Below are 26,992 nucleotides of genomic sequence, written 5' to 3'. Positions count from 1 at the left end.
TCCGGCGGGAAGGTAAACGGCGTTTCCGTGCGCTGCTCTGGTTCGCCAAAAGCAGCTTAGTCATGCTGGGCACATGACCCGGAAGCTGTACACCGGCTCCCTCGACCAGTAAAGCGAGAGGAGCGCCGCAATCCCAGAGTCGGGGGTCCCTTTACCTTTACCTTTTTAAACATTTATAGGGCACCTTTCTGCCTGAAACTACACATGCTGGAATTCCTTTTTCTTTATGGATGGTTAAGCTGAAAACCAGCACACATTAACCTGGGGGTAAGTATTTTCGCTTCTGAGTGCTGGATTGAGCTCTTACAAATCCAGGGCCTTAGACTAATAATCTTAGCCCTATGTTAAGAAAAGGCTTGAGTCTCCAACAGAAAGTTGTCATTGGGATGGATCTTAAAACATTGCCCACAGAAGCCTGGATAGATGTTTGTGAAGCGCCCTGTAACTTGCCCCAGTTTAATTGAGAGTAAACCAAGAGGAAAATTATTTTTTGTAGGATGCAGAAGCAGGCATGCCAACAAACCTGCCATACATCTGCAAAATCCAGCCTATTTCTCAAAGTAAATGAAAAACCTAAGATCAGGCAGAGAAATATTGATTTAATAATCAACTACACCAATCCATATCTCACAGTACATGAATTTCTTTCAACGTGTATTTAGAACAAAGTTAATTCCATGTGCAAATTGTCTCTTCTGATGGATTTACAAACCTAATTGAGCAAAGAAACCAATATTCCATCTGCACAAATGAAGGACAATCTTTTCTTCTTCTTCTTCTTCTTCTTTAAAATTTAGCCTTAACTGCTTTCTGCTGAATTCCTATGATTTCTGTGTCAGCGCTGAGCTCATCTTTCCTTCAGTAATCAGGAAAGTAGCCCAGTTGCTACAAAAACCAGGTTTGTCATGAGCAAGTGGAATCCTCTAGAAAGACAGCCTGTGGAGGAGAGATAAGACACATCCTCTCCACACACCAGAGTTTAGAGAAAGAATCAACACAAATATTAATGAGACACATTTAACACTGTCTATATAGCAATCAGCGACACCAGGCAATGTGCAGTGCCATACAAGACGCTTGCAAGCCCTTGACGAGCTTCAGGACCAGAACTGATTGATCTCCTGCTCACCCCCCCCCTCCTCAGGCAAATGGTGTGGGTCTTAACTGTACAACTTCATTTGCTGTAATGTATTATTTCATTCCATTGAAGCCAGGAGAGCTGGCTGCCATGCACATTCTCAAGCAGTGATAATTCTTATGGCTTGAGACAAGTCTTTCTAATCAAGCTGCTGGCTTTTCCTCAGCTTTGTTGGCTGTTTATCCCCAAATCAGGTTAAAATCGGTCCACATGCACACGATTATTGAGAGAGAGAAAACAGAAAGTAAATTATGTATGCCAAACCACAAAAAGAATATAAAAAAGGGAAGGATATGGAGGTGTCGTGGCATATGTTATGCTATCCCAATCTCTAGGAGGTGAGAGACTTTAGGGGTGCCAGCACACACTTAAGCTGTGGATTGCATTGAACAAAGATCATCTGAGATGTATCATTTTATTTGCACATACGTACAAGGCAGATCATAAGGTGGAAGGACTTGTTCACAGCCCAAGAAATCTTGCCTCTCCACCAGGTTTTCAGGAGGGCTCCCAAACTCATTACTTTGGTTTCAGTACTAAGAGCAAGTAAAACTTCTGTATCTTCCCAGCTACTAGATCTCAGGCAAGATTGACCACAGGTCATGGGCATAGCCAGGATTTTTGTTGGGGGTGGGCAGCCAAAGTTGTTGAGCATACTTCCCCTTTCACACACCTGTACTTGGCCAACACCTGCACTTAGTCCTATGAAAAGATGGTTAACAGACTTGGTTGGGGTCATTAACTGAACAGACTGTTTTGAGAACTTTGTCAGTTGCTTCTGCTACAGGATCCCAAAGCTAAAAGTCCAAACTGTGACCCCTCAATCCTATAGCAAGAAGTCGTCCTATGTACGATGAGGCTGACGGGTTTGACACCTAGCATAACATGACATCAGCAACAAAGAGGGAATGAAAATAAAACTTCCACTGGAAGAACTACTGCAAAATGTGACATGCCTGCAGATACAAAGATTGCTGCTCAAAGAATCCAGCATCCTTAATGTGGCATTTATGAGTATGGGAGAACCTAACACAGGAATGTAAGATGAACCTGCTGGATCAGGCCCATGGCGCATTTAGTCCAGCATCCTGTTCACAATAGTGGCCAACCAGGTGCCTGTGGAAAACCCATAAGCAGGACCTGAGCCCAAGAGAACTCTCCACTCCTAAGGCTCCAGCAACCACCATTCAGAAGCGTTACTGCCTGACCATGGAGGGAGAACACAGCCATCAGAGCTAACAGTTTATCACCAGTCAACTTCTCCTGATGCTCTGTTCTGTTTCCTTAAGCACTGACCTCTTACTAAAGCACCATTTTATACTACTGAGCACTGTACAATTTCTAAAATAGAAATTAAAACGTCACAACAAGCAGTTACAATCAATTACAAACCAAAACACCAATCTTATCAGGGACAATTATCTTGGTTGGCAGGAACCCCCCCCCAAACAATGATTGGGCATTCTGCAAACTATACACCGAAGGTGTTTCTCCCCCTCTTCCTTCCTTTCCCTTTCCTCCCTCTCGTCCAGCTGCCACACGGACTTTCATCAGGATTCCCAAGCTGTGTTTGAGGGAGCTTCAATCACTCCTATCGCACCGACTGCAGGAAGAGAATGGCTTTCAGCTCAATTACCCTTCACATTCCAATTCCATAACGCTCCGATGAGGCTTTTTAACCAAAAAAAGGAAGGGGGGAAAAAGCATGTCTGCCGTAGCCCTGCTTGAAGCGCAAACGTGCAGAATGGACGTGACTAATAGACCTTACCGATCTCTCTAGCTTGGAGATTTATGCCCCTTTTCTTTACACAACTTGCCTCAGTTTCTCTCCCTTACCCTTCCTTTCTCCTCCTTTCCCATTATCATCTAGCTGCTTTCTGCAAAAAAGGGAGGCAAAAGAAATGATATGTCGTTCCATCCGCATTATAACTTTTTTTGCCCCTTAATGTGATCTTTTCTCAAGCAGCAATAACAGAGAGATGTAGGTACCCAAGAACTCATTCTTAAGAAGCTGCAATCCTAAACACACTTATTTCACAGTAAAATCCCCATGAAACCAACTGGACATAGCTCCAAGTAAACATGGTTATTCTAAGTCTGTTAGAAACCTTATTAATCCATTCAAATGGTGTACACAAATCACAAACTTTTCTCCTTTTAATGCATATGCGGGGGCTGGGGGGAAACTTGTTGGCTTTTCGCAGTATAGTAGCGCAGAGAGCTTGCTGGGGAGAGCTTGCATTAAAAAGAAGGGACTCAAAAATAACTTAAACAAGGTTTAATAAGAAAAACAAAAACTCCTTAAACACTAAATACAAACAAACAAACACGACCCAACCACCAACCCATCCCCAGGGTAAATGGCAGAGCTAGGTGCTGCTCCTTATATACTGTGGCCAATTCCCAACACAGCTTAATCAATGCAACTCAGCAGCACCTGCTACACTCCACAGCTGCAAAGCTGGATCTCGTTAGTTTGCTCTGGCCCTTGCTCTGGCCCCTTAAAGGTATACACATTGGGTGAAACAATGATGAACCTTTAGATTTAAAGAAACAGTTCAACCGTTGTACCGTTGGAACAGCCAATATACTTCAGCTGACCAGGCATTATGGACAGAATTATCATCATGTGACACTATAATTGCTTTCTGTGCATCACTGAAATACAGTCTTCAATATTACCTCTGTGGTGACTTATTGTCTGTAGTCTTCACCCCCAAATTATCTAGAGTGGTAGGTCACAACTGTGGTCTGCAAGCGTCAATCAGATGGTACAACACGTAGAAACGTTATTGAACAGTCAAGAATATCTGTATTTAGCCCCACAATTAGTTTATTTTATTTTTTTCTGGTGGAGGATCAAGCCCATTTTAACTGGGGCTGGATTGTCAAATAAGGCCCCTGGCCCAGGCTCAGCATTTAAATAACAAGGCACTGGTGCAGCTTACTAACTTTTCCCTTAAAAAACACAACACAGTTTAAAGGATCTCTTATTGGTGGCCTGGCCTAAAACATGTGGCTTTCATACTATGGCACAAGTTTTGCAGATTATGCCAGTTCTGAATGAAATAATGTTATTTTATTTTTTATTGTACCAGTGGAAGAGGCAGGATTTTCATCACTTCATCAGGTCCAATACAGAAGCAGGATATATTCTGAACCTGAGCCTAAATCTGGTAAATATTACACCCGGGTTCACATAAAAAGGGGGTAAGCATAGCTATAACATTAGAAAGGTAAGACTACAGGTATTAAAATATTACTTATGCAGATGCTTTGATGATACACAAAAAGTTCATTAAGTGGTCTGCAGAGACCTCCAATTTACAAGTGGTCAATGAAAACAAAAGTCTGAGATTAACTGATCCATATTCAGTATCTTCCCATTGATAGCAAGGACTTCCTCAGGGTCACAAAGTGTGTGCTATTCCTTAGCTGCTTATTCATACATAAAACACAACATGCTCAGGTTGGTTAGAGATCCTTTATTTGTCCATCTGTCCTTCTCAAGGTTCTTTCCCTTGATATCATCCCCTCTGTTTCAGGCTATGAGTGTTGTTATTGATAAGAGCACCATCAATGCACAAGAAGGAGATATCAGAAGGCTGCAAGGGACCCATAAGGTTTGCAGAAATACAATATATATATATATCTTTAGAAGATGCCCCAAGGGGAAGCACCCCAAATACATCCCAATGAGGGCTACAAAGTGCTTAGGAGCCACAGAAAGCTGACTGTTAAGGCAGGAAGAAGGATGGAAAACATGGGGTGTGTGGAATTATGTGACTAAAAATCCTATGCAGGAAGCAAGCAGGTCCTGTTTCTGTTTGTCTAATGACCTACCAACAGACTTTGTTCTCAAAATTTGTTTCTTCAGTACAAGGTCTCAGTGGTGAAATGGGTTGGTTCACCTAGCTGTTAACCAGAAGGCTGGTGGTTCAAGGCCACTCAGAGATGGCTGTAGGCAGGATTCCTGCATTGTGGAACAGATGACCCACAGGGTCCCTTCCGACTCTACAATTCTATGATTTTATGGGTTACCACAAAGTGAGAAACATATGCAATGTAACTGTTAAGCTAACTTTAACCTTATCTGGTCAGAGATAAGAAGATGAGTGATACAAACCACACCATACTGGCTAAGAGGAGCCGCATTCAGCATTCCAGGACTGCTGAGCTTATTCACACATTGCAAGGTAAAAATCCTACATTTTCCACTGGGCATATAGAACAAAGAGAAACAGCCAATCCTGGTTCTCCAAGAATATATAGAAATGTCACACTTCAAAAGATCTTAGATGTCCACATATAAATGAATGTGCGAAGCACCTCTACATTACTGCCAAGCATCAAATAGATAGAACTTGAACTGCTAGAACTGATAAAACACAGCAGGAACAAAATGAGAAAGACAATCAAGACAACAGGAAAAGGGTATTTATAAAGATCATTTGCCGCACATTTTCACGATTGTATGCATGCTCAGAAGGGAATGAGTTTGGTATCAATAATATTGTGTCAGGACAGAGTACTGGGATAGGAATGTTTCATATTAATGCATGTTGCTGACATTTCTTGGAACTGTAAGTTATTATTACATACTGGACAGACCCCATTCCTGCAGAAAGATATGAATTCTTACTCAAACTAGTTTAGATAAAAGCTTGAACATCTCAGGATGTTGTTTTTCTAAGCTATCACATAAGCAGGGCTGTATTGAAGTCTGAGGGATGTGACTTAATCATGATCACCCTGCCTGTAGCCAAGAGTCTTCAAGTGCAAAAATACCATAGATGCCCATTCATCATGTAGCAGTTGCTTTAGTCCATAACCAAGAGACAAGAACATTAAAGGCTGAAAGAGGAAGCAGTAGCATATGGGCCATACAATGCTTTCGGATGCCTAAGAGAGAAAGCTCAAAGGAGCTTAACTCTGCAGATATAAATGCTGTGCATTAGTAAACCACAATGACCACAGCTGGAATACTGAGACCCGTTTTAATCTGGATTCAGGCTGAGGCTGGGACTGTGGTGTCCTTAGGTGCACTGGTGGGTGACCTCTGCTGGGAAAGAGACGGGGGAGTGCAACCAGGAGTGATTCCTCCTATATTTCAATAGCTTTTGGCAGCATCAACAATGGTGTCCTGCTAGAACAAATCTGTGGGATGGGAGTAGGGGGTACGGTGATATGGTAGGTTCATTGCTTGGAGCCAGTACATGGGCCCAACCATCTATTCCTCTGTATCCAGGAAGCGGTGCCACATCATGATTTACTGTCACTTTCAGGAGCTTTATATTCAAAACCAGTGCTTTTTTCCTTAAAAAAAAATATGTTTAGGGGTACTCTCATTTTCCTACTCATATTGAAATACTGCCCCTCAATGAGGCCAAACTTAGATTCGCAAAATGTTTAGGGGTATGCATACCTCTGTGTCCCTCCAGAAAAAAGCACTGGTTAAAACTACTCAACAAGCATGACAAGCACCATGCTTTTCATCTGCTTGGACTACCTCATAAAAAAAAGCTCCAAGTAGGAGCAGACCATGCTTGGAAAGGTTTAATGTGATCTAATTTGCAAGTCTATGTTTGAATCCAACCACAATCCACTGGAAGCGGAACAGGAAGGTTCACACACATTCTGGAGTGAATCTGGATCCTCCCTCATTCCTAATCTTCACCTAGGGTGTGCTCGCATTACTGTTTACTGTGGCTCCAGGACTCCCCCACCACTGTTTTTCCAAGCCAGGTGCACTTGACATTAGTCACAATCCATCTGCATCTTGTTGCTTTGAGAGAAACAGCAGGGTAGCTAGCCACTCAGGTGCTGGGTACAGTGCGCGCATCCTGCAGCCGGGGCTGGGGCGAGCAGGAAGCACTGCATGGAGCCTCTTTGCTGTAGGGTGGCTGAGGGAGAGGCGGAGGGCAGACACAAGTCCCACGCTACCGTTTCAGGGAGCATGGAGCTTGCAGGCACCCAAGCCACCACATCACTCCCAGGAGAGACACATGGCTCGGGCACGCTGCAGGCCCGTGGTAAGTGCTGGTCCCTGTGGTGTGGCGCCCAGTGCCAGCCATGTTTCCTTACATTTGTTGACTGAGCTAAAAAGTTCTATGAGCTCAATTTTTTGAAAATTATTTTTTTAACTCATATTTTTCTCATTTTTGTCACCCTGATGACACCTGGGGCAGCCCGCACCCCCCCTTCCTCTGCCACTGGAGAGAAAATACTCCTCTTTGGAGTGCTTTTTCCACAAACCAACTTCCATTTGAAAACAGAAGCTGCAATTCTGCTGCTTCTGAGCACACACAATTGACAAAGCATGTGCAGATTAAATCTTGGCTGAATTGAAGTTTAGCATGGGGAAAGAAACCATTGCGTGAAGACATCCCCGCCCCTGTTCCCGTGCAAAGAGCAGTGACTTGGAAACATGGTGGTGAGGAGGGGAATGACCTTGCAGTGTTTGAACCTGTACCATTACCAACAAACTAGGAAGAGTTGTGGCTCAGTGATGTTCAAGCGCATTCTTTGCAGGCAACATGCCCAAGGTTCAATCCCTAGCAATTCTCTTTCGGGCTGTGAACATTCTCTGCCTAAAACTCTGCTTAGCCGCTGCCAGCTGAGCTAGCTGAGCCGATAGTCTGACCAATGGAATGTGGCTGGAATGCGGAAATGAAACCCATTATACAAGTATGGATGTCTTCAGATAATAATTGTGGAAGAGGTATCCCTATGCTTTATGGACATTCTAGCTGATCTTGTCCTGAAAAGATTATGCTCGCATTCACAGTTTAAAGTGTAATATGAAAGTTTGTTAGTGATTTGATGGGAAGCACCTGCTTTAGGGAAAAGAAGATTTTCAAGGCAAGCAGCTTCTCCTCTCTTCCTTCTGTTGTCATAGACATAACCACTTTTATGGATTCACTCATCGTATTTCCCCTTTCCACTCATGGGGTACCTTGCTTGAGGAATTCTGCTCCTTCTAATGCTGCCATGTGGTTATTTATTTGGCTTGGGGATCTTACATTCCCAGAATGGCAGAACAGCTAGATCAGTACTGTAGTGAGGCTGTCCCCTATATTATTCCCATTTGGGGCAATATGTTGCTCTGTCCTCCCTATTCATGCACCTAAGAACCACGCCAGGTGGAATAATTATTTTTTAATTTATACTTTGTTTCCCCCTTTCTCCCGCTTCCCTTTTGCTGCAGTATCCCTCCCTTCCCCGTTGCAAGCGTTGCTTCATGGAAATGACTGTAATCTCCAGCGCACTTTAGGCATTACTTCCACACCATTTGAAGTTTTCCGCCCCAGTAGTTTTTGTTGTGTTTCTCATTTCACAACTTGGGCATACGTTTTTAAAGAAGCTCGGGTCTTGGATTTGCAGCTGGATCCTGGGAGAATGGCAGGATTCCCTGCTCAAGGGAACCATTTTTAAATGGAGGTTCTGAGAAAAATGAAATCATCCAGGATGTTTACATTTCCCATAAAGTTAAGGATACTTGGGGACGGTGGGGTGGGCTCATTTTCAAAATAACTGAAAATCCCAAGGTCTGGAATATGAAGTATTTTTGCCATATCTGCCCATAGCTGTCAACTTACAGATTTGAAAATAAGGGACCAGCAGCCAAAATAAGGGACCTGCAGCCTCACCTGTTCCAGGCACTCCAGTCTTCCTGTCCTCCTGCAGTCTGGTCAAATTCATGCTGGTAGCTTCGAGAACACTGTCCAACCAACTTTGTAACCAGAGGTTCAACTGAATAGAATCTGAATCACATGCACCACAAGACCTATGCAGCCTCAACCTAAGATGGCTCCCCGGCCTGGCTTTGCACTGCAAAGTTTGCAGTAGCATGTGCAACAAAATGGCATTCAGCATTCAAAAAACTCCTCAGCTTGCATTAACTAGCCACACACCAGGCATGCAGGCTCCACCCCCCAGTCGTTCTTAGACTTCTTACTGGGTGAGCAACACAGCCAAGCAACACAGTTGGAGCCTCCCTCCTCCCTGGCCAGCAGGGAGGGAGGGAGGGGCATCATTTAAGGGACATTTAAGGGACATCCATCAATAAGGGACAGCAGCGGGACATGGCGCTGGAATAAAGGACTGTCCCTTCAAATAAGGGACACTTGACAGCTATGTATCTGCCTTGTAGGCTTACTTGTTTCTCTTTGGAACTGCACTGCTTATCCTGCACCCGTGTCTTGCAGCGTCTTCCTTACAATGGTTTTAGTTTGTTGTTTGGCACCTAGGAACACACATGCGTTGCTTGGTTTCTGGCATCCTCTCTTAGCTAGCAACTTGTGACATTTCCCCCTTATATTCTGCTTGATAAAGACAGAGGGTGCAGGCAAAAAGGAGGAAAGGAGAAAAAAGGAAAAGGATATGCGGGCATGGCTGATATGTTAGTATGAGGAAGGAGGAGGCAGTGAGAATGAGATAGCTTCATCTTCCTACCTTCTTTCTTTCTCACTTCTGCATGCATTTCTTTCACCTACCCTCTGCTGGCAATACTCTTTTGGGCTTCGGACCCACATAATTTTGCACATATCTACTTGTTTCTGAAGAGGTCTGCTATAACCAGGCATGTTTTATATCCTCCCTGCCCCCTTTGCCCTTTTTTATTTTTTTAAAAAGTTACCTACCCAAGAGATCAGGCAAACTAATACAGTGGTACCTCAGGTTAAGAACTTAAATCGTTCTGGAGGTCTGTTCTTAACCTGAAGCACCACTTTAGCTAATGGGGCCTCCTGCTGCTGCTGCACTGCCGCTGCACGATTTCTGTTCTTATCCTGAAGCAAAATTCTTAACCCAAGGTACTATTTCTGGGTTAGCAGAGTCTGTAACCTGAAGCATATGTAACCTGAGGTACCACTATAATCTAAAACTCACAAATAATGGCTACAGTAAGGAGATGCCTATGTTTCTAATTGGGATGCGGGTGGCGCTGTGGTCTAAACCACTGAGCCTCTTGGGCTTGCCGATCAGAAGGTCAGTGGTCCGAATCCCTGTGGCGGGGTGAGCTCCTGTTGCTTGGTCCCAGCTCCTGCCAACCTAGCAGTTCGAGAGCACGCCAAAAGTGCAAGTAGATAAATAGGTACTGCTCCAGCGGGAACGTAAAACGGCATTTCCGTGCGCTGCTCTGGTTCGCCAGAAGCAGCTTAGTCATGCTGGCCACATGACCCGGGAAAACTGTCTGCAGAGCGGACAAATGCCGGCTCCCTTGCCCTGTACTGTAAAGTGAAATGAGCGCCGCAACCCCAGAGTCGTCTGCGACTGGACTTAACTGTCAGGGGTCCTTTACCTTTACATTTATGTTTCTAATAGAAACAATGGAAGAAATTCAACTTTAAAGCCATGGATTCATACACTGCTATGCTCTCTATCTTTCACTTATTGAATTCCACTGTGTGTTGCCAACGCATTCTTTCTCCTTAGTACCTGAACACCATCCACATTAAAAAAACAACAAAAACAACAAGATAGTATGGAAATTGTCTGATATTAAAGGATCGCAGGCAAGGTAGGACTGAAAGAGGGTGAGGGAGCAGCGGTAAGTTGCTTTCTCAGGGATATTGTACCCAGCGATTACCGATGAAATAACATCCTCTCAAACACATTATCTTAAATGGGGGGAAAAAGAGATGGCTTTTTAAATAGGTAGACACAATGCTTCCATTTAAGGTTATTAAAAGGAAAGAACAACCTCTTCTCACCACATGCCTTCTGTTTCCACTACCTCGTATTGCAAAGTAATTAAAGGTTGCTAAAGAAGCAGGGAAATGTTTATCATGCCATCAAGGCTTGGAAGGCACTGATCTTCCACAAAAGTTTTCAAAACATTCTATTGTGACCAGTGTCAGAAGTATGCACTGCTATCCTTTTATTTATAATAACACATGAATCTGTCAGCACGCTAACTGAAGTGGGAAATAAAATGAATGACTACATTTTGGCAACAATATTATGTGGCAGCCATGAATGATACAAGGTAAAATTCCCAAATGTATTGATGGGTCTCCTACAAGGGGTGTGGGGTGTGGGTGGGAAACAGCTTTTAAGAACAAGTTGCCATTTTTCTTCTACTTTATCCGTATCAGGAACTTTGAAAGTCCCATTCCGCCACATGCATCATCAATGCTGAGGACAACAGAGTGGTCTTCATTTTACGTATAACCAAACATTCCTGTTTAAGCTGAAAACTCAAAACATAAACCTTTGTGGGCCCCCTCCCCAAATTCCTGATTGGAGAGCTACAGTTCAAAACAGTAATTACTAACTTCGCTTTGCAAGACCCAGGCGTCTGCTGCCGGTTATGATATGACCCTCAGTGTCCCCCTTTTGCTACTAGCCATCATCACCTGACCCAACTACATCCATTCATAATCCAGTCACTAGGCAGCAGCCATCCCACCAGGCAAAGTGAGAGTGTGCACGTAAAATAAATCACTTCGAGGGTGTCCACCCCCTTCCAGTCAAGCAGTATATAAATTTTATGAAACAAACATTTTATGAAATAGATAGATAGATAAGAGCTTAAAGGTAAAGGTAAAGGGACCCCTGACCATTAGGTTCAATCACGGACGACTCTGGGGTTGTGGTGCTCATCTTGCTTTACTGGACGAGGGAGCCGGCGTACAGCTTCCTGGTCATGTGGCCAGCATGACTAAGCCACTGCTGGCGAACCAGAGCAGCGCACGGAAACGCCATTTACCTTCCCGCTGGAGCAGTACCTATTTATCTACTTGCTCTTTGACGTGCTTTCAAACTGCTAGGTTGGCAGGAGCAGGGACCGAGCAACGGGAGCTCACCCCGTTGCGGGGATTCAAACCGCCGACCTTCTGATTGGCAAGTCCTAGGCTCTGTGATTTAACCCACAGCACCACCCGCATCCCAATAGATAAGAGCTTACCCTAAGGCAATGTGGCCCTGCTCATAAAAAGGTTCCCCACCAGAGATATTTGTCATGGAACCAAGCAGGAGACAGATGTGGAAGGCAACCATCATCAGGCAGGTAGAAGAGTAGTCAGGTAACACAGAAGGGTAACCTATTGGTTCCCTCAGAGAAGAGTGGCAGGGACTGAGATTATACAACTGAACTAGCTGTTATATAGCAGGGAGTAGAATAGGTTTGGTTCCCCCATGTCACCTGGATGCTAAACTCAGGAGGATTCTACAAGCAGTCTCTTGTTGCATGCCTTTAAATGCCCATAGTTCCGTTCCTTGAACTATCAGCCCTTCTTCCAGCTACGTGCCCTAGTGATAAGTGGATCAGGAAAGTGGTGTCTAGTCTTCAGGATTTGCTTTTCAAGTCCAATGGGGAAATAGTTGAGGACTACTCACAAGGCACCTCAGAAGGAATACTAAATTATTGGCCTAAGCTTAAGAGACCTGATATAGGGATTCATTTGATGGCATTGCGTCCCAACACCATGCCAGTTCCAGGTTGGCACAGCTTTTGCCTGCCCCATGCCTTCTGCTCAGGCTGGCATAAGCAACAGGGCTGTAGGTGTGTCAGTGACTATGCCACTTTGTCATGTTTAACGGCTGCCCAGCCAGGGTTTAGAGATTGTTCTCTTGGAGAACTTAAACTTACCTTGAGCTTTTGAAATACAGCAAGAATGATTTGTTTATGTATTTTGTTAAAAGCGGAATTTATAAGTGGTTTACTAGAAATATTAAAATACCAATAAAAACAGTTAAAACAGTTGAAGGTCTTTAAAATTAACAGTAAAAAAAATAATGATTAAATCATGACAACATAATCATGTCTGGGTAGGCTGGCCTAAAGAAAAATGATTTAAGCAGGCACCGAAAAGAGTGCAGTAAGTCACCTGCTTGATGTAAATAGGGAGGGAGTTACAAAGTGCATGTGCTGCCACACACAAAAAAATCCATTTCTTACAACTATGGAATAGGTATTTGTGCGACACCTGTTATGCAGTGCCAGTTCTGCAGGTAGAAGCAGCCTATTGGGTACATATGGGGAAAGACGATTTCACAACCTTCCCCCCCCCCTTTTCTCTCTATAATGATAGAATTTACCATGTATCGGTATGGGTAATGGAGAATCAGCTCCTTCACCTCTGAAGCACAGAATTATCACCTCCCCTCACCTCCTGAGTAACCTGCGTGCAAAATTAATGATACCTAATTGCGCCCTCTGTTAGTGTCCACTTCTCATGAATGACTGTGGTGTGATGGGAGTTTTATCTGCATAAACATTTGCAGCAAGCAAATGACAATTTTTCAGGCATGAGTGATTGCATGCAAAATAAAACATTTTACATTTTTAACTCCAGGCATATGCACTGTCTTTGCGGCTTTGCTTTTAGAATACAAAGCGTAGTATGAGGAGTCAGCTGTTGCAAAGAATCTGAACATGAATATTCACAGCTGATGGTATGAATATGAGAGAACTTCTTTAAAAGTTTAACAAGTATTTTTTGCATGCTAGATACGTAGAGAAAATAATGACCCCGTTGTGAATATTCTATCAGCTGGTTCACTGTTTACTTTTTTTTTACATGTTTACCAATATTTTAAGAATGGATGCCAGAAGCCCGCGTTTTCAAATGTGTGTGCCACACAGGTACACTCGTCAAGAACAGTGACTAGTTGTTCAATGACAAACCAGGGTTCACCATTGCATAATAGAAGAGGTGGCCTCCTGTGCCAGAAAAAGGTTTCTGAAATCAACTGATTGTTGTAAACTGTTCGTGAAGATCTAACACGTAAAATAATATACATAAGCACTCTTGAAGAAATACAAAGAGAAAGAAGAGCAAGCAGCATTCAGACTGACAGCACCACATTAGGAAGAAATCTTTCCTGCCAAAGCTATTATCAGCTTTTTCAATCTACAAGATCTTTATTTAAAAGTGGAGGAGTAGAGGAGGAAAGGAAGAAGTAGCCTACAGTATGTTGCTGAATCTCTAATACGCAGGACAAAGTGTTGCCACTTGTTCCAACTGCTTCATATTCACTACATCAGGCCCCTGCGATAGAATTATACTGGCCTCCAAAGACTCCCAGGGCTTGATCAGCTGGGAAACTGATGTAATTATGAACATTATCACCATTAAAACAAAATAATAATTTTAATTACAATATGGGCTCTTTAACACTTTCTCAGCCAGCCTATTCCCATATCAAGAGCAATGTAATCTGCCACCACTGTGATGGAAAGAGGAGGGAGGTGATATGGAGCAAGGCAAAATAAATAAGGGCTTGCAGTTGGGGAGGGGGGTGTAGGGAGAAATGCTACTTCTGTAGCCTAAGGCTATTATCAAGGGAAATTTACAACCACAAGCTTGTGAAATTTCACTGCGAATAGGTATTGTGGTATTACAGACGTGAATAGCTGTAATGGTAAGATACCAAATCATTTCCATGTTCCTGATAACTAACACATGCAGGTAATCTAGGAAGAGTTGGGGGTACAACAGAGCATTGAAAAAATAGACTGCTGCCTGGCCAAAGACCTTGACCTTTCCATGTGTTATGTGACTATACTTCTATTTTCCTTAGCAAATAGAAGCTCCTCCTGTCTTCTAGCTCTGTCATAGATTAGGACCAGCATTTAAGCCAGAGCTTTCCAAACTATGTGTCATGATCCTTTAGTGTGTTGGCAGCAGTGTGTGTGTGTCGCATGAATGCTCCCTGTGCTCCTCCTAGGGCTGGAAAAGGGCTTCATTTAACCTTCCAGTTTGCTAATAAAACTGAATTACTGCGTCACGAAATGATGCATATCTAAAAAGTGTGTCACCAACAAGAAAAGTTTGGAAAGTTCTGATTTAGGCTGGGAAGTAGGTTTACAGAAAAAGAGATGATATGCAGATAATTAACTCAATTTGGAGACAGATCTCTGTTTCAGAAAGTTGAAGGTAGATAGGTGCATCCAAGTAGATCCTAGAAGGTAGAAGCAATGCATTTTAGTGTGTGGTATGGATTCGGTACTTGTCCCATGACTGCCTCTACTCACAGTTCTGCATGCTTTTAACCATGATATAAAGCGCACACACAATTAAAACCTGCAACACTGAGGGCTCGCCCACACTTCCACTCATCCCGTGCCTAGAAAGCACGGGTCTGAGCAGTTTTCCATTTGCTCCACCACTTTCTTTCCCAGGAAAACCCACTCTTTGGAGCTGAATCACAGCAAATGTCAATCCGCAAAAAACTCAATTGACATTTGCTCCAATTCAGCAATAAAGATGTTTTCCCCAGGGCAAAGGTGCAGGTCAAGTGAAAGTCTGGTTGAGTCCTGTGACAAAAAACCCCACAAAACCAGTTTTCATACCACAACGAACAATGGCTGCAATATGACCTTCGATTCCCTTAAGAACTCCTCCCTCTCTCACTTCTCTTAGGAAGACCCCCTCCCCAAAACTTAAAAGGGTCCTGTCCAATTCCCTTCTAGGTCCTCTCATCTCTATCTCACCTGGGGTCTTTAGGAGACATGGGGAAGCTAGTTTAATTCCCACATTGCTAGTCCAAGAACTCCCTCTTTGGGGAGGTACTGCAGCTCAGTGCTAGAGCATCTGCCTTGCATCTGGAAGAGCTCCAAGTTCAATCCCAAGTATATCCTGCCTAGGAGAGACTCCTGCCTGAAACACTAGACAGCCCCTGCCAATCAGTGTTCACACAACTGAGCCAGATGGACAATGGTCTGACCTGTTATATGGCAACTTCCTATGCTAAAGCAAAGAGAGTCATCTATTGCTGGGCCTTTCCATCCGAGCAGCCCTCTTAAGGATTCACCGTTTGAGAAGGCGATCTTTTTTGAAAATGCTATAACAGATACAACACACAAAACCTTTATCCCAGTTTTTGTCTAACACTTATTTTAAGATGCTAAAACAGACAAGAGTTGCTGGACAATGCTGCTAGTTCTTTAATAAATACTGAAACTAGAAATGAATGGCTGGGAAGAGAGTTCTCAATTACACTTGAAATCGTTACTAAATCATTTTTATATGACCCATGATAGAGAAAAGATGCAGTGCCAGAGAGACCACTGTTCTGACCTAATAAAACTGGTCTAAGAATCAAGACATTATTATTATTATTATTATTATTATTATTATTATTATTATTATTATTATTATTATTATTATTCACTACTAGGAAGTTAATGCAGCCTCTTTTGGAGACGATTGGGTCAAGAAATCATAGCTTCCAAAAGCATTTCATGAGGATGAGAAGATCCATGCCCACAGAAAATCTAGAGTTGCTAGCAGTTCATCCAACTAAACCCACAAACCAGGAGAGCTTAGTGATGATTTATTAGCCTGTTCTCGGGAAATCAATATGGGAATGGTTATAGATGAAGTGGAAGCCTCTTGAAAACAGAACCCTGGTATAAATTAATATATCCTGTCAAGCTACAGGTACTTTTGGGGGGTGGAGGGGTAGGGAAGAGGTTGCTATTTCAGAAGTGCCTGTGCTGGTATTCTTGATTCAAAAGCCTGATAAAAAAGACACCAATGAAGATGTCACCATATGTAACATTTATTAATGAAAATGAACACACACACACACTCATATAAAGGTAGCTATAACAAAGGCACAGAGGATACAGAACCTACAGCTACTAAAAGAAGATGGAAAATGTCTAAAAACAAGAGTGGAGCTGCCTATATAAAAGGTAAAGGGACCCCTGACCGTTAGGTCCAGTCACAGACGACTCTGGGGTTGTGGTGCTCATCTTGCTTTACTGACCGAGGGAGTCCACAGTTTTTCCGGGTCATGTGGCCAGCATGACTAAGCCGCTTCTGGCGAACCAGAGCAGCACATGGAAACACCGTTTACCTTCCCGCCGGAGTGGCACCTATTTATCTACTTGCACTTCATGCTTTCGAACTGCTAGGTTGGCAGGAGCTGCCTATAGCATCACTTAAAAGAACGCTCTCTTCATGTGTTCTTCACCTAGTCAGCCAGTGTGCATGGCCAAAGCACCATAGAGACAGGCCAACCAAATGAAAGATGTTTTGGCTTTGGCAAGTTTACTTCGTGCTGCACTATAGCGCACCATTTCAAAGTTAAATAAAATGAAAGGGGACAAAGAAGGGCAATAGGCTTAGCAGATACCAGAACTAATAGTACCTAGTAATACAATCATGAATGAAAAACAAGCATGCTGGAACACGCATACATGCTCACGCACATGCGTAAAGAAGGGCTTTGGGGATTATTATTTTTTTAAAAAAATTTACTCATCCATTTCAAAAGGCATGTAGGAACAGAGGAAGATCGCTGGATTATGTCCCTTGCAATTTGAAAACCGCCGGATGGGGAATACTAAAGTGAGAAAGTGCTGAGAGAGGGGATTATACGAAGAAGAAAGGCTACAGAGGAAAAGCAACAGCAGAAGGATAAACCCTCAAGGTCAGGATGGCTAGGGCACAGGTGCCTGACTAACACACTGGAGCTGCCCTGTGGGGCACAGACACAGGCAAACACGTTGTAGCAAATTGGAAAGCCATAAAAGTCCATTACAGAAAATCAAACAGCAGCCAGCATGACAGCCATTAGCCTGAAATGAATACACGGGAACTTAATGAGGTCTGTCGAGGCCAGCTTGGTGAATTAAGTTGCCAATTCTAGTAGGATTCCCCCTTTCTTTACAGACTTGAAAGGATCGGCGCTGCCTCGTTAAGAGTTCGGCAAGTGAGCTGCACGGGAGGGAAAACGCATAATTATTTGTAGAGCTGGATTATGCGAAGGACAGAGATCCTCTTACTACAAATACACGTGCATGCACACACACACACACACACACACACACACTCTTCCGCTTTGCTATTTCACACTAGTAGCCAATGTGCAATTAAGACAAGACAGGTCTTAATTTGTCATAGAACTCACAGCGGAGCACAAAAACAAATAAAGGCAAAAGCCTCCCGTGCAATGATTCAATAGGATTCATGACTCAGGAAGTGATTCGGCACAATATATGGTCTAATGTGATTTTATGCACATAAGTATTACTAAACAACCCCTCCTTTGCCCTCCCCCAGACAGTATATTGTGTCAGGATTGCTAACCATTTTTTTTAAAATAAAAAAACTGAACATCATCTGCCTGCTTATCAATTAATTGCTACTATTTGAATATACTTAATAAAAGCATATAAGCATCAAGAGCACAAATCATCCTGAATACACATTAAAAGACCAGTTTGGCAAGAGCCCTTAGTCTTTATGGTGCCATAAAACTCTTTGTTGTCTTTGCTGAAAGAGAGTAGCATAGTTATCCCTCTGCAAATCTCAATATAGATGCTAAAAGGACACTTAACATCATTTTTATTCATTACTAGGCACAGCCACCATTGCTCTCTCCACTCACCAACCCCCCCCCAGCTGAACCCTCTTTTCCAAGCCCCCTCCCCACACACCTGGTTAACCCCTCCTTCCTTTACACCTTACCCCTCACTTTTCTCATCCCACCCACTTACCTCACCGCTCACCCCAAACCAATCCATTTCCCTCACAGTTTGCTTCACTCCACTGCCGTTTCAGAGAGCTGTCCGAAGCGCCTCTCACCCTCCTTTAAGCAGCTTGCCTGGGCTGCCTAATCGCCCACACTTCTTGCTTGCTCACCTGCATGCTACTAAGAAACTGAAATAATTCCAAACATGCATATGGATATGGAAACACCGTTTGCATAGACCTTAAGGAATTCTTTATCAAATTAATGTTTAGGTGGTACTTAACAGCAGGGAGATTAAATTGAATTTATGCTAACACAAGGGATAAACGTTGGGAGATGTGATGCACATTTCATTGTGCACATTTGTGCAAATGTGATGCACATTTCTATATTTGGGCCTCCCCGAAATCAGAAATAGATTTCTGATATGGGGCTGATAATGAATGAAATTAAAACAATTTCTCATTATGAGCTACTGACAAATCTTTTAATAATTCTGTTAGAATGCCTGAATGATATAATACTTCTGGGTGACAGGCAAATGGTTACTGAAAATTTTGATAAGGTTCATGGAGCGGAACATTATCAGCTCTAACCTATTAGGGTTAACATACTTCCTTGGTGACGTGGCTGGTTTCTCTTTAGCTTCCACCATTGCTTGGGTCTTGGGTGTTCATATATGGAATCAGCGTGAATTCCTAATGGATATGTATATCCTTTAGGTCCCAAGTTCAAAATCATTTGGGGTCTGAGTCCCAACCCCTGGCCCACCAGTTGTTATTTGCACCTGGCTTCTGACTACATGTGATTGTTCTCTCAGATCGGCTTGGACTGTCTTTCTAGTCTACCACAATTCCATCTTGTCTGGCTTGTCTGACTCTGCTCATCTGACTTGTGTTTCTCAGGATGAATGCCTGACACTGCCATACACTTTTGCTTCCGACTATGCCAAACACACAGTCTGTGTTTCCAGTTCCTCCACCATGCAACTGTCCAACTACCGGTCATAAAATCTCCCTTCCTTCTCTCACAAAACGCAGTGCCTCTCCCAGTCCTAAACAATTTGTATTCCCCAAACAAGCTCACTGGATAAAGCAGTGTTATGCATATTCTAAATCAGTATTTTAGGAGGCAAGTTTATTTTGCATTCCACTTATTCACGCTGATCTTTTTCCCAATGTTCCAGCTGCCAAACAACAGCACTAAATTTGAATAGCCTTCCCCTACCGCTCTACCCCTTTGCTTGAAGTGCTGCAACAGAGAGGATTATTCATGTCAAAGCAAAACAAAGAAAAAACTGCTTTCAGTGCCTACAAAGCGTGTTCTCCTTCAGGGAGAGCACGTGTTGCGGTGGGGTCTACTGAGCCACCCCTCTGTTACCAGGCAAGGTCTCTAAAGATGGCCTGGGGCAGTGATTGGTTCACTGGGTTGCTGGGGTAAAAGTTATGTTGCAATTTTGGTGGGAGGGGTAAAAAGGTTTAAATACTCTGCACGCAGCCTTGTACTTTCTCTTTTGCTGCGTGCAACGGATCACCCGCCCACCCGCCCTAGAGTAAGGGGTTGTTGCGTTGACCTTGCTATTGCCTGTCATGGGGTCGTCTGCCTTTGAGCAGGGGCCTGGTAGGAATTTTTCCACCTGGCAAATTGGCTGGCTGGGTGGTTTTTGCCTACTACGTAGCAAATCGTCACAACTTGTAAGGTTGTGGTTAGGCATTGGTTATAAATCTGGTGGAGGAGGGGTCAGGATAGGCTGTGCCTGCCCCTCCATGGTTGCTGCGGAAAGGGAATTCCGTTGGAGGAGGGGTCAGGATAGGCTGTGCCTGCCCCTCCATGGTTGCTGCGGAAAGGGAATTCCGTTAAAGGAATCCTGGGGCTTGCCATCTTTTCGTCCAATCCCTGGAATGGGACTAGGGCCGGCAAGCCTTCGGGGAGCAGGCGGGTGAGAGTTGAGGGTTGTGTCTCAGCTCCAATTCCTCCCCGACTTGCTTTCCCCCGCACTGTCTTTCGGTGGTGCCCGGAAGTCAGTTCTGTCCCCAGGCGGGGGGACAGATAGTCTTAACCAATGCCTAAACAACCACTCACGGTTTGTATTTGAATAAAGTTGTGGCCAAAATCATGCCAAAAATCTTAAACAAAAATTACGTGTCTGTTGTGAGTTATTTGGGGGGTGGATTGGGGACCTCGACACGCAAATATTACTAATTAGTAGTCTGTGCAAAGGCATCTTTGCGATACAGCTGTCTGTTCCCACCTCAGCCTGTCTACTGCTTATCCATGTTGTCTGGTATTATAAAGGCAAGCAGGAGAGGGCTGGGGGGCGGAGGGAAAAGGCAGCACTATTGGATAGTGGCTTTTCTCCCGTATTAGAAAAAGCTCCACCAGATATAGGTTTGCTGAACTCTTCCACTCTACGCAGTGGTTTTCATTCTTTTCATACACATGATCTAATGTGACCAGCAACCTGAAAAGGGGGCCCACCTTTCATTTTTTACCATAAATGAATGTGCATTTCTGATTCTCTCTCTCTCCCCCACCCCGTTCCCTATGAACCCCAGTTTCTCATTTATTTATTTTTTGCTTTCCCTTCCTTTCCCCTTCTGTCTGTTTCTCTCTCTCTCTCTCATCATTAAAGGGGCAAGGGAAACTGAATCGCCTTAGACTGGCCATGACCCATGTTTGGGTTGTATAAACTGCCAGTTGGAAGACCACTTTGTGGTTCCTTTGAGTATGGAGTATTGTCCTCTGGGACAATGAGGCACAGTTGGGGGTGGGGCCTTTGGATATGTGTTTCCCTCCCTTCGTCCTTTCATGCTGGCAAGATGGTTTGCAGTCCTAGTTCACAGACAAATGTAAACCATCTGTTTGGATTAGTTTGCTTGGCTGAAACCGATCAGGATTGGAAGTTAGAAATCACCATGCAAGAGCCAAAAAAGGCACAAGCCCACAGCTTATTTTCACCATGACGAATTACAGTAGCTCAACATTTCTTTTTCCCAAAAATGCCCCTCAAAGGAAGCTATGTTATGACACATAATCCTTCCACAGAGATAGGAGGGGAGATTTTGTATCTACTGGTTTCTGTATTTTTACTGTTGCTACGATAATTGCTTTTGTTTCTGACGTTTTTGAACTGTTTTATATTTGTTTCATGGTTCTCTTTTGCAGACTATCTTGAAAATCTAGATTAATAAAATTATGCACAAACAAACAAACAAGCAGGCTGGGAGCACCGGGGCTGCTTGCTGGAACAGCAAAAAGCTTAAAAATAAAAGCAGGGAGGAAAGGTGAAGGTGTCTGTTCTGCCTGGCATTTGAAAGGGAAGCCCATGCACCCAAACATTTGTCCAACTTTTACCATATCACTCTGCACCCTCAAGTACCTCCTCAAGTTCATGGCCATAAAACAGGGCCTCAAAGGCTTGAGGGCACTTCTGGTTCCCATTCTATGTTGAAACGTAGTCTGACGTTATGTCTGAATAGCTCCATAGTTTGAACAGCGTAATGTTTTAAGCCTGGTGATGAAATGCAGGTGAAGCATTATGTTGGCATTTGGGCACCACTAATATGGGGTTTATAATGGGGGGGGGGGTATGGTGGTCCCATTCCAAATGTCCCCTCATCCACTCAGTATTAAGCAAGGAGCTTATTATGATCTGAGTGTCAACAAACCACTGTTCTCTCAGCCTCTGTTATCCACCCCCATCCCAGTTTGTCCAAGAAAGGGATACTAGTGTACAGGAACTTACTGACTTGCATTCATTATCCACATGTGAGATATTTGAAACTACACTGTGATATGCAGGATCCGGGGTTGGCATTGTTGATCATCCACACCCAATTAGAGTCCACACCCAATTAGAGGGACCACTAGCAACCTCTGAGCATCCCTAAACCTGCTGTTTCATCCCTTGGTGTCTCTGCCTATTCACCTGCCCAACCCTGAGCAAGTGAGCAGCAGCAAGAGTGGGGAGATGAAGCAACCCTCTCCCTCTGCACAGGTGTGCGAACTGGGCACAAGGAGATAGGTACAAGCAAATGGGCAATGGTGGCAGCAGTGAGGAGATGTACCCACTCAGCATGGAGTGGGTGCCTTTCCCAAGGGCCCCCTCCTTATAGCTTCAAGATGTCAAGTTATGCCCTATTTTCTACACAAATTTCCCCAAGTTGCATAATTTAAAGGATGCTAGCATTGCAAAGTTAGCAGGCAAAGAGGAAAGGTCATACCTAAATAGAAACAAATTACTTGGCAGCAAGTCATTTTAGACCTAGATAAATGTTTTTTAGAAGGACAGATCTATACTTCAGATAATTTTGGGGTTTTCCCCCACTTTCAAGATCCCCAAATTCTGAGCTCATACAAAAATACAGTATTTTTTAAAACTGAGGTTTGGCAAGAAAACCTGTTTTGAATCAGTGAATAAGGGTTACACGCCTTTCTCTGTGTCCAAACCACAGACTTCAAAAGCAAGGCTGCTATAAAACCTAGCTGTTAGGAGAAGATATGTGCTGCTTCTGACTCAAAGGCAGTCTAAAAGGAACGATTCAGATAATTTATGTCATTCTAAAACAGATGAACCTAGCTTCCTGCCCAATTTTAGCACACACATACTAATGAAGGATCCTTACACATCTGGCAAAGGTAGGGCAAAGGATCAAAGTCTAATCTCAGCAGGATACCAAGTAGCGAGCTTATTAATGAACCATTGATAATGCAATAATTTGTACTTCTAAATTACCTCAGCGCTCCCTCTTGCTCACTCTCGCTCAACAGATACATACGCTTAGCCCAGCAGAAACGGATTCTGCCCAAATCAGACTGCAAGATGGTTTCCAACTCAGAAAAACTAAACTAGGGAGATCTAGCGAGAAAGTGGAAAGTATCCCTATCTCTGATTAATGGGCTTAGAATTCAGGGAAAGAAAATAATTAAAATGATTTTTATATACAGTATACATTAAAAAGTTGATTCTAGGCCATACCAGACTTGATCTATAACCAGACCTCTTCTCTTTAGTTCAAAGTGGTAAATTGCAGTCAAGGGGAGCAATTCATCTTGGTGCTACAGCACATGCCAAATTTTCTCCTGTGGGGCACTTAGCAGGTGGGGTGCATGGAGGCAGTTTAGTTCATGAAAGCAGCAGGGGGAGCATTATAACCTGCCTCTTGAGGTGTTCCAGCCATAATCTAAGTGCCCCATGATTGTATTTACCATAAAAACCTTGAGAGATCCAATCACAAAGATGTCCTGATGTCACACCTTGTTTGGCCCTTAATGTCTTTACATTCTAATGTGTTTGTGAAGTTTATGTGAAAGCTCAGTTACATTTAAAAGATCCAAAATGCATTAGCAAGGTGTCTTTTCGAATTCTTCTCAACTGTATCAGTACAGCAGACATAGCTAGCCTCGAAAAAAAGGGATCAGCAGCCAAAATAAGGGATTTTGCTAAGCTTATACAGAAATCCACCTCTGACGGAGCCATACTGCTTTGGCTACGACTGACTATGTTTTGCAGGGGATTGGACTAGATGATCCTAAGGGTCTACAACTCCCACCAAAGAAGAGTGGCAGACAAAACTGATGAACGATGTTGAGATGGCAAAGCTTACAGGCAGAATTAGAAACCAGGAAGAGGACCTCTTTAATAAAGAATGGGGAAAGTTTATAATTTGGTTGAAAAAGGAGGAAGATATCAAAGAAATTACAGTAAAATGGGAGAGGGACCTGGGACATACGATCAAACCTCAGGCCGTCTCCTCAGCCGCCACCTCCGGCTTCCCCTGGCAGCGTGGCGGAAGTCTCGCAAGAGAGGGGCTGCCTGCCCGCCCGCCGCCACCCGTCTCCTAACGATGTGCCCCTGAGGGGGAAAAGGGAGAGATGGAGATGTGGCAGCTCGTGCGCGTGCTCTCTCTCGTGGCGGAGGATCCCGAGCCGCTGCTTCCCTCCCGAGCCGGGCGAGCATGAAACCCAGGAAATTTAAGGGACATCATCAATAAGGGACAGCAGTGGGACACGGCACTGGGATAAGGGAGTTTCCCGCCAGATAAGGGACGGTTGACAGCTATGACAGCAGAAAGTTAGTGCTGGATAATCTTTTGTAAGTCTTGAAGAATTTCTCAAAGATAAGCTGAGATAAAGTACTCTAACCTTTGTAATGCTTCTATTACAAATATTTGATTGCATCATTGACTTTTTGAACTGCCTGGCGAGAATCAGTGTGACAAGCAACAGTTTCAAATTGAATCTATTCATTTGGGCATTTTGCAAAAATTGCTCAATTAAGTTTGGTTGGGTTCAAGAATACTGTTTCTTTTAATCTAGTTTACCCCGTGGTCGACATAAAAAAAACCTCATTTTAATTTAGTGTAGTTTCAGAAATCACAGAGAAGGGTGGCTGGGGAAGGAAAGAGGATGCACAGGTAACTTGCAATTTGCTGTCAATGTTTGATAAGAGTGCTCATCTCTCTGCCACTTCATGCATTACATAATGATTTGATCTTTGCCCACCCCTACCTCCTGTCCAAATGTTTCCATGAAATATCCAAAGCTTCCCGAAGAAACAAACTCAGGCGAGGAAGCTCTGTACAAGAGTACTATGGTGATGAGTGAATGCAATCCATCAGAAATGGTGATTAGCTTGTAAACTGATGAATCTCATAGTAACAGGAAATAGCTTAGAAAGTTTTCAATTATTTCAAGTTCTCATAAGTATATTTAATTTTCCTTTTTTGTGGATAAAAAATGCATCTTGGGGAAGTGATCCATGTCACAATGTCATGTTTCAACACCTACATCTAAACTTTTACATACCAAATAAAAAGCTTTTTCAGTTTGACACTCAAAGAGAAAATAGCCAAGCCATCTGGATGGATCAGAAATGAACACCAAGCCACAAATGAAAAAGATACGTTGAATGAAGGTGGATACTAATCGGTATGACTGTTTATTCACATGTAATTGGTTGCTGAAGAATTCAAATCAAAACTTACTGGCCAGGCAAAGACTAACTAAAGGGCATGGCAAGCAGAATGCTCAGAATGCCTCAAGCAAGGAAAGGGTTGCAGAAATCAACATCAGAGGACTGTGCAAAGATGCTTAATTCTGCAGAATATGCATGCACAGAAACGGGAAACTAAGAACTCATCCACATGGGAGTTTAATATGTATTTGAAGCTAGAGGTATCTCAATATTTAGGCTGTTCACCACATTATATACTTCCCGTTCAACTTGCAACCTGCACTTTTTCCACTGTAAAGTAAGATTTTTCTGATCTAGGGAAAAATCTGAAAAGGGAAGTGAATGCAATATAAAATTGCTTGGTACATGACTGCAGATGCACTGAACATTGTGTGGTCAGGTCCTGGTGACGTTCCTGTGGTACCATGTTTTTCCTCACTCCCTAATAAACCTGGCTATGGCTATATTTTTTTACTTACATTTCCTCTGTGAAATGCCTCCCTCCCAACTTTCTCAAAATGGGATGTTTCCCAGATATATACATAACCCCTGAATTAAGGGAGAACCATATAGAACTGGCTTGATACATATTCAGTCATTTACAAAAGAATAGGTTCAGCCTATTTGGCAGCAGCACTTTTTAGGACTGCAAAGGTAGCCTTGGACAACTGTCTCTCACACAGCAACATGTTCTAGGAGAACTCTGTGGGGAATACGTCTACTAGTTTTCATCTGCACCAACACAAACAGCAACCTGTCAGAAATCTTCTTCCAGCCAAGTGCCACATGACTGACACATACACCATCTTGCTTCCATCCTTTCAAAAACAGTACTGAGACTAAGATCTGCCCCCTCTGAATCTCAAGCATGTTTTCCCTATACACTTTGGTTTGACAATTATTCCCACGTTTTATGGAATCATGTGAACTATAGTTATTGGGTTGGGGTAGGGGATATCTAGCACAAAAGTTTCAGAACACTTATCAAAGTGTATTTCTCAGAAGAGAGTTATCATTCCCTCTATCTCTGCAGATGCTTATGTAACCAAAATAGCATTACCCACACAGAAAGGGTGGTCTCCAGAACTGCTCAATGGCAATAAATACTAACTATTGCAGCGGATGGCATTGAAAGGAACATGGCGTAATGAGAGAAGCAATACAAGGTTTTTATGTACAAATGGTCCCCACAACACTGAACATACTTTTCTCTACCCACATGAAGAGAAGAAACCACCCTTACTTCAGAGCAACTGGAGAAACAACCCAATTCCAATCAACTGGAACAATCGTTTTTCCCCCCTTAGGAATGGAAGCTCTTCCAAGCAAAAGAGAAAATAAAGTTCCTACCTCTGGGATACGGACACTATATGGCTGATTGTGAAACCTTGGTGCATTGTCGTTCACATCTCCCACTTGGATATTCACAGACCCCTTGATCACCTGCAAGCCAAATGATTAGAACAGAT

General features: G+C 43.3%; 1 protein-coding gene across 1 annotated transcript in view; it reads right to left on the bottom strand.

The window, feature by feature from the left end:
* CDH23 (cadherin related 23) overlaps positions 1-26,992 on the bottom strand; it is a 406,157-nt gene that overhangs the window by 285,579 nt on the left and 93,586 nt on the right. Inside the window, exon 6 of the mRNA XM_083441382.1 lies at positions 26,874-26,966. Within this exon, the coding sequence (XP_083297508.1) occupies positions 26,874-26,966 (93 nt within the window). The remainder of the gene's footprint in view (positions 1-26,873; positions 26,967-26,992) is intronic.

This window comes from Podarcis tiliguerta (genome assembly GCF_965153285.1).
Source record: "Podarcis tiliguerta genome assembly, chromosome: 5".
NCBI classification, from domain to species: domain Eukaryota; kingdom Metazoa; phylum Chordata; class Lepidosauria; order Squamata; family Lacertidae; genus Podarcis; species Podarcis tiliguerta.
This window is presented reverse-complemented; position numbering and strand designations above follow the sequence as displayed.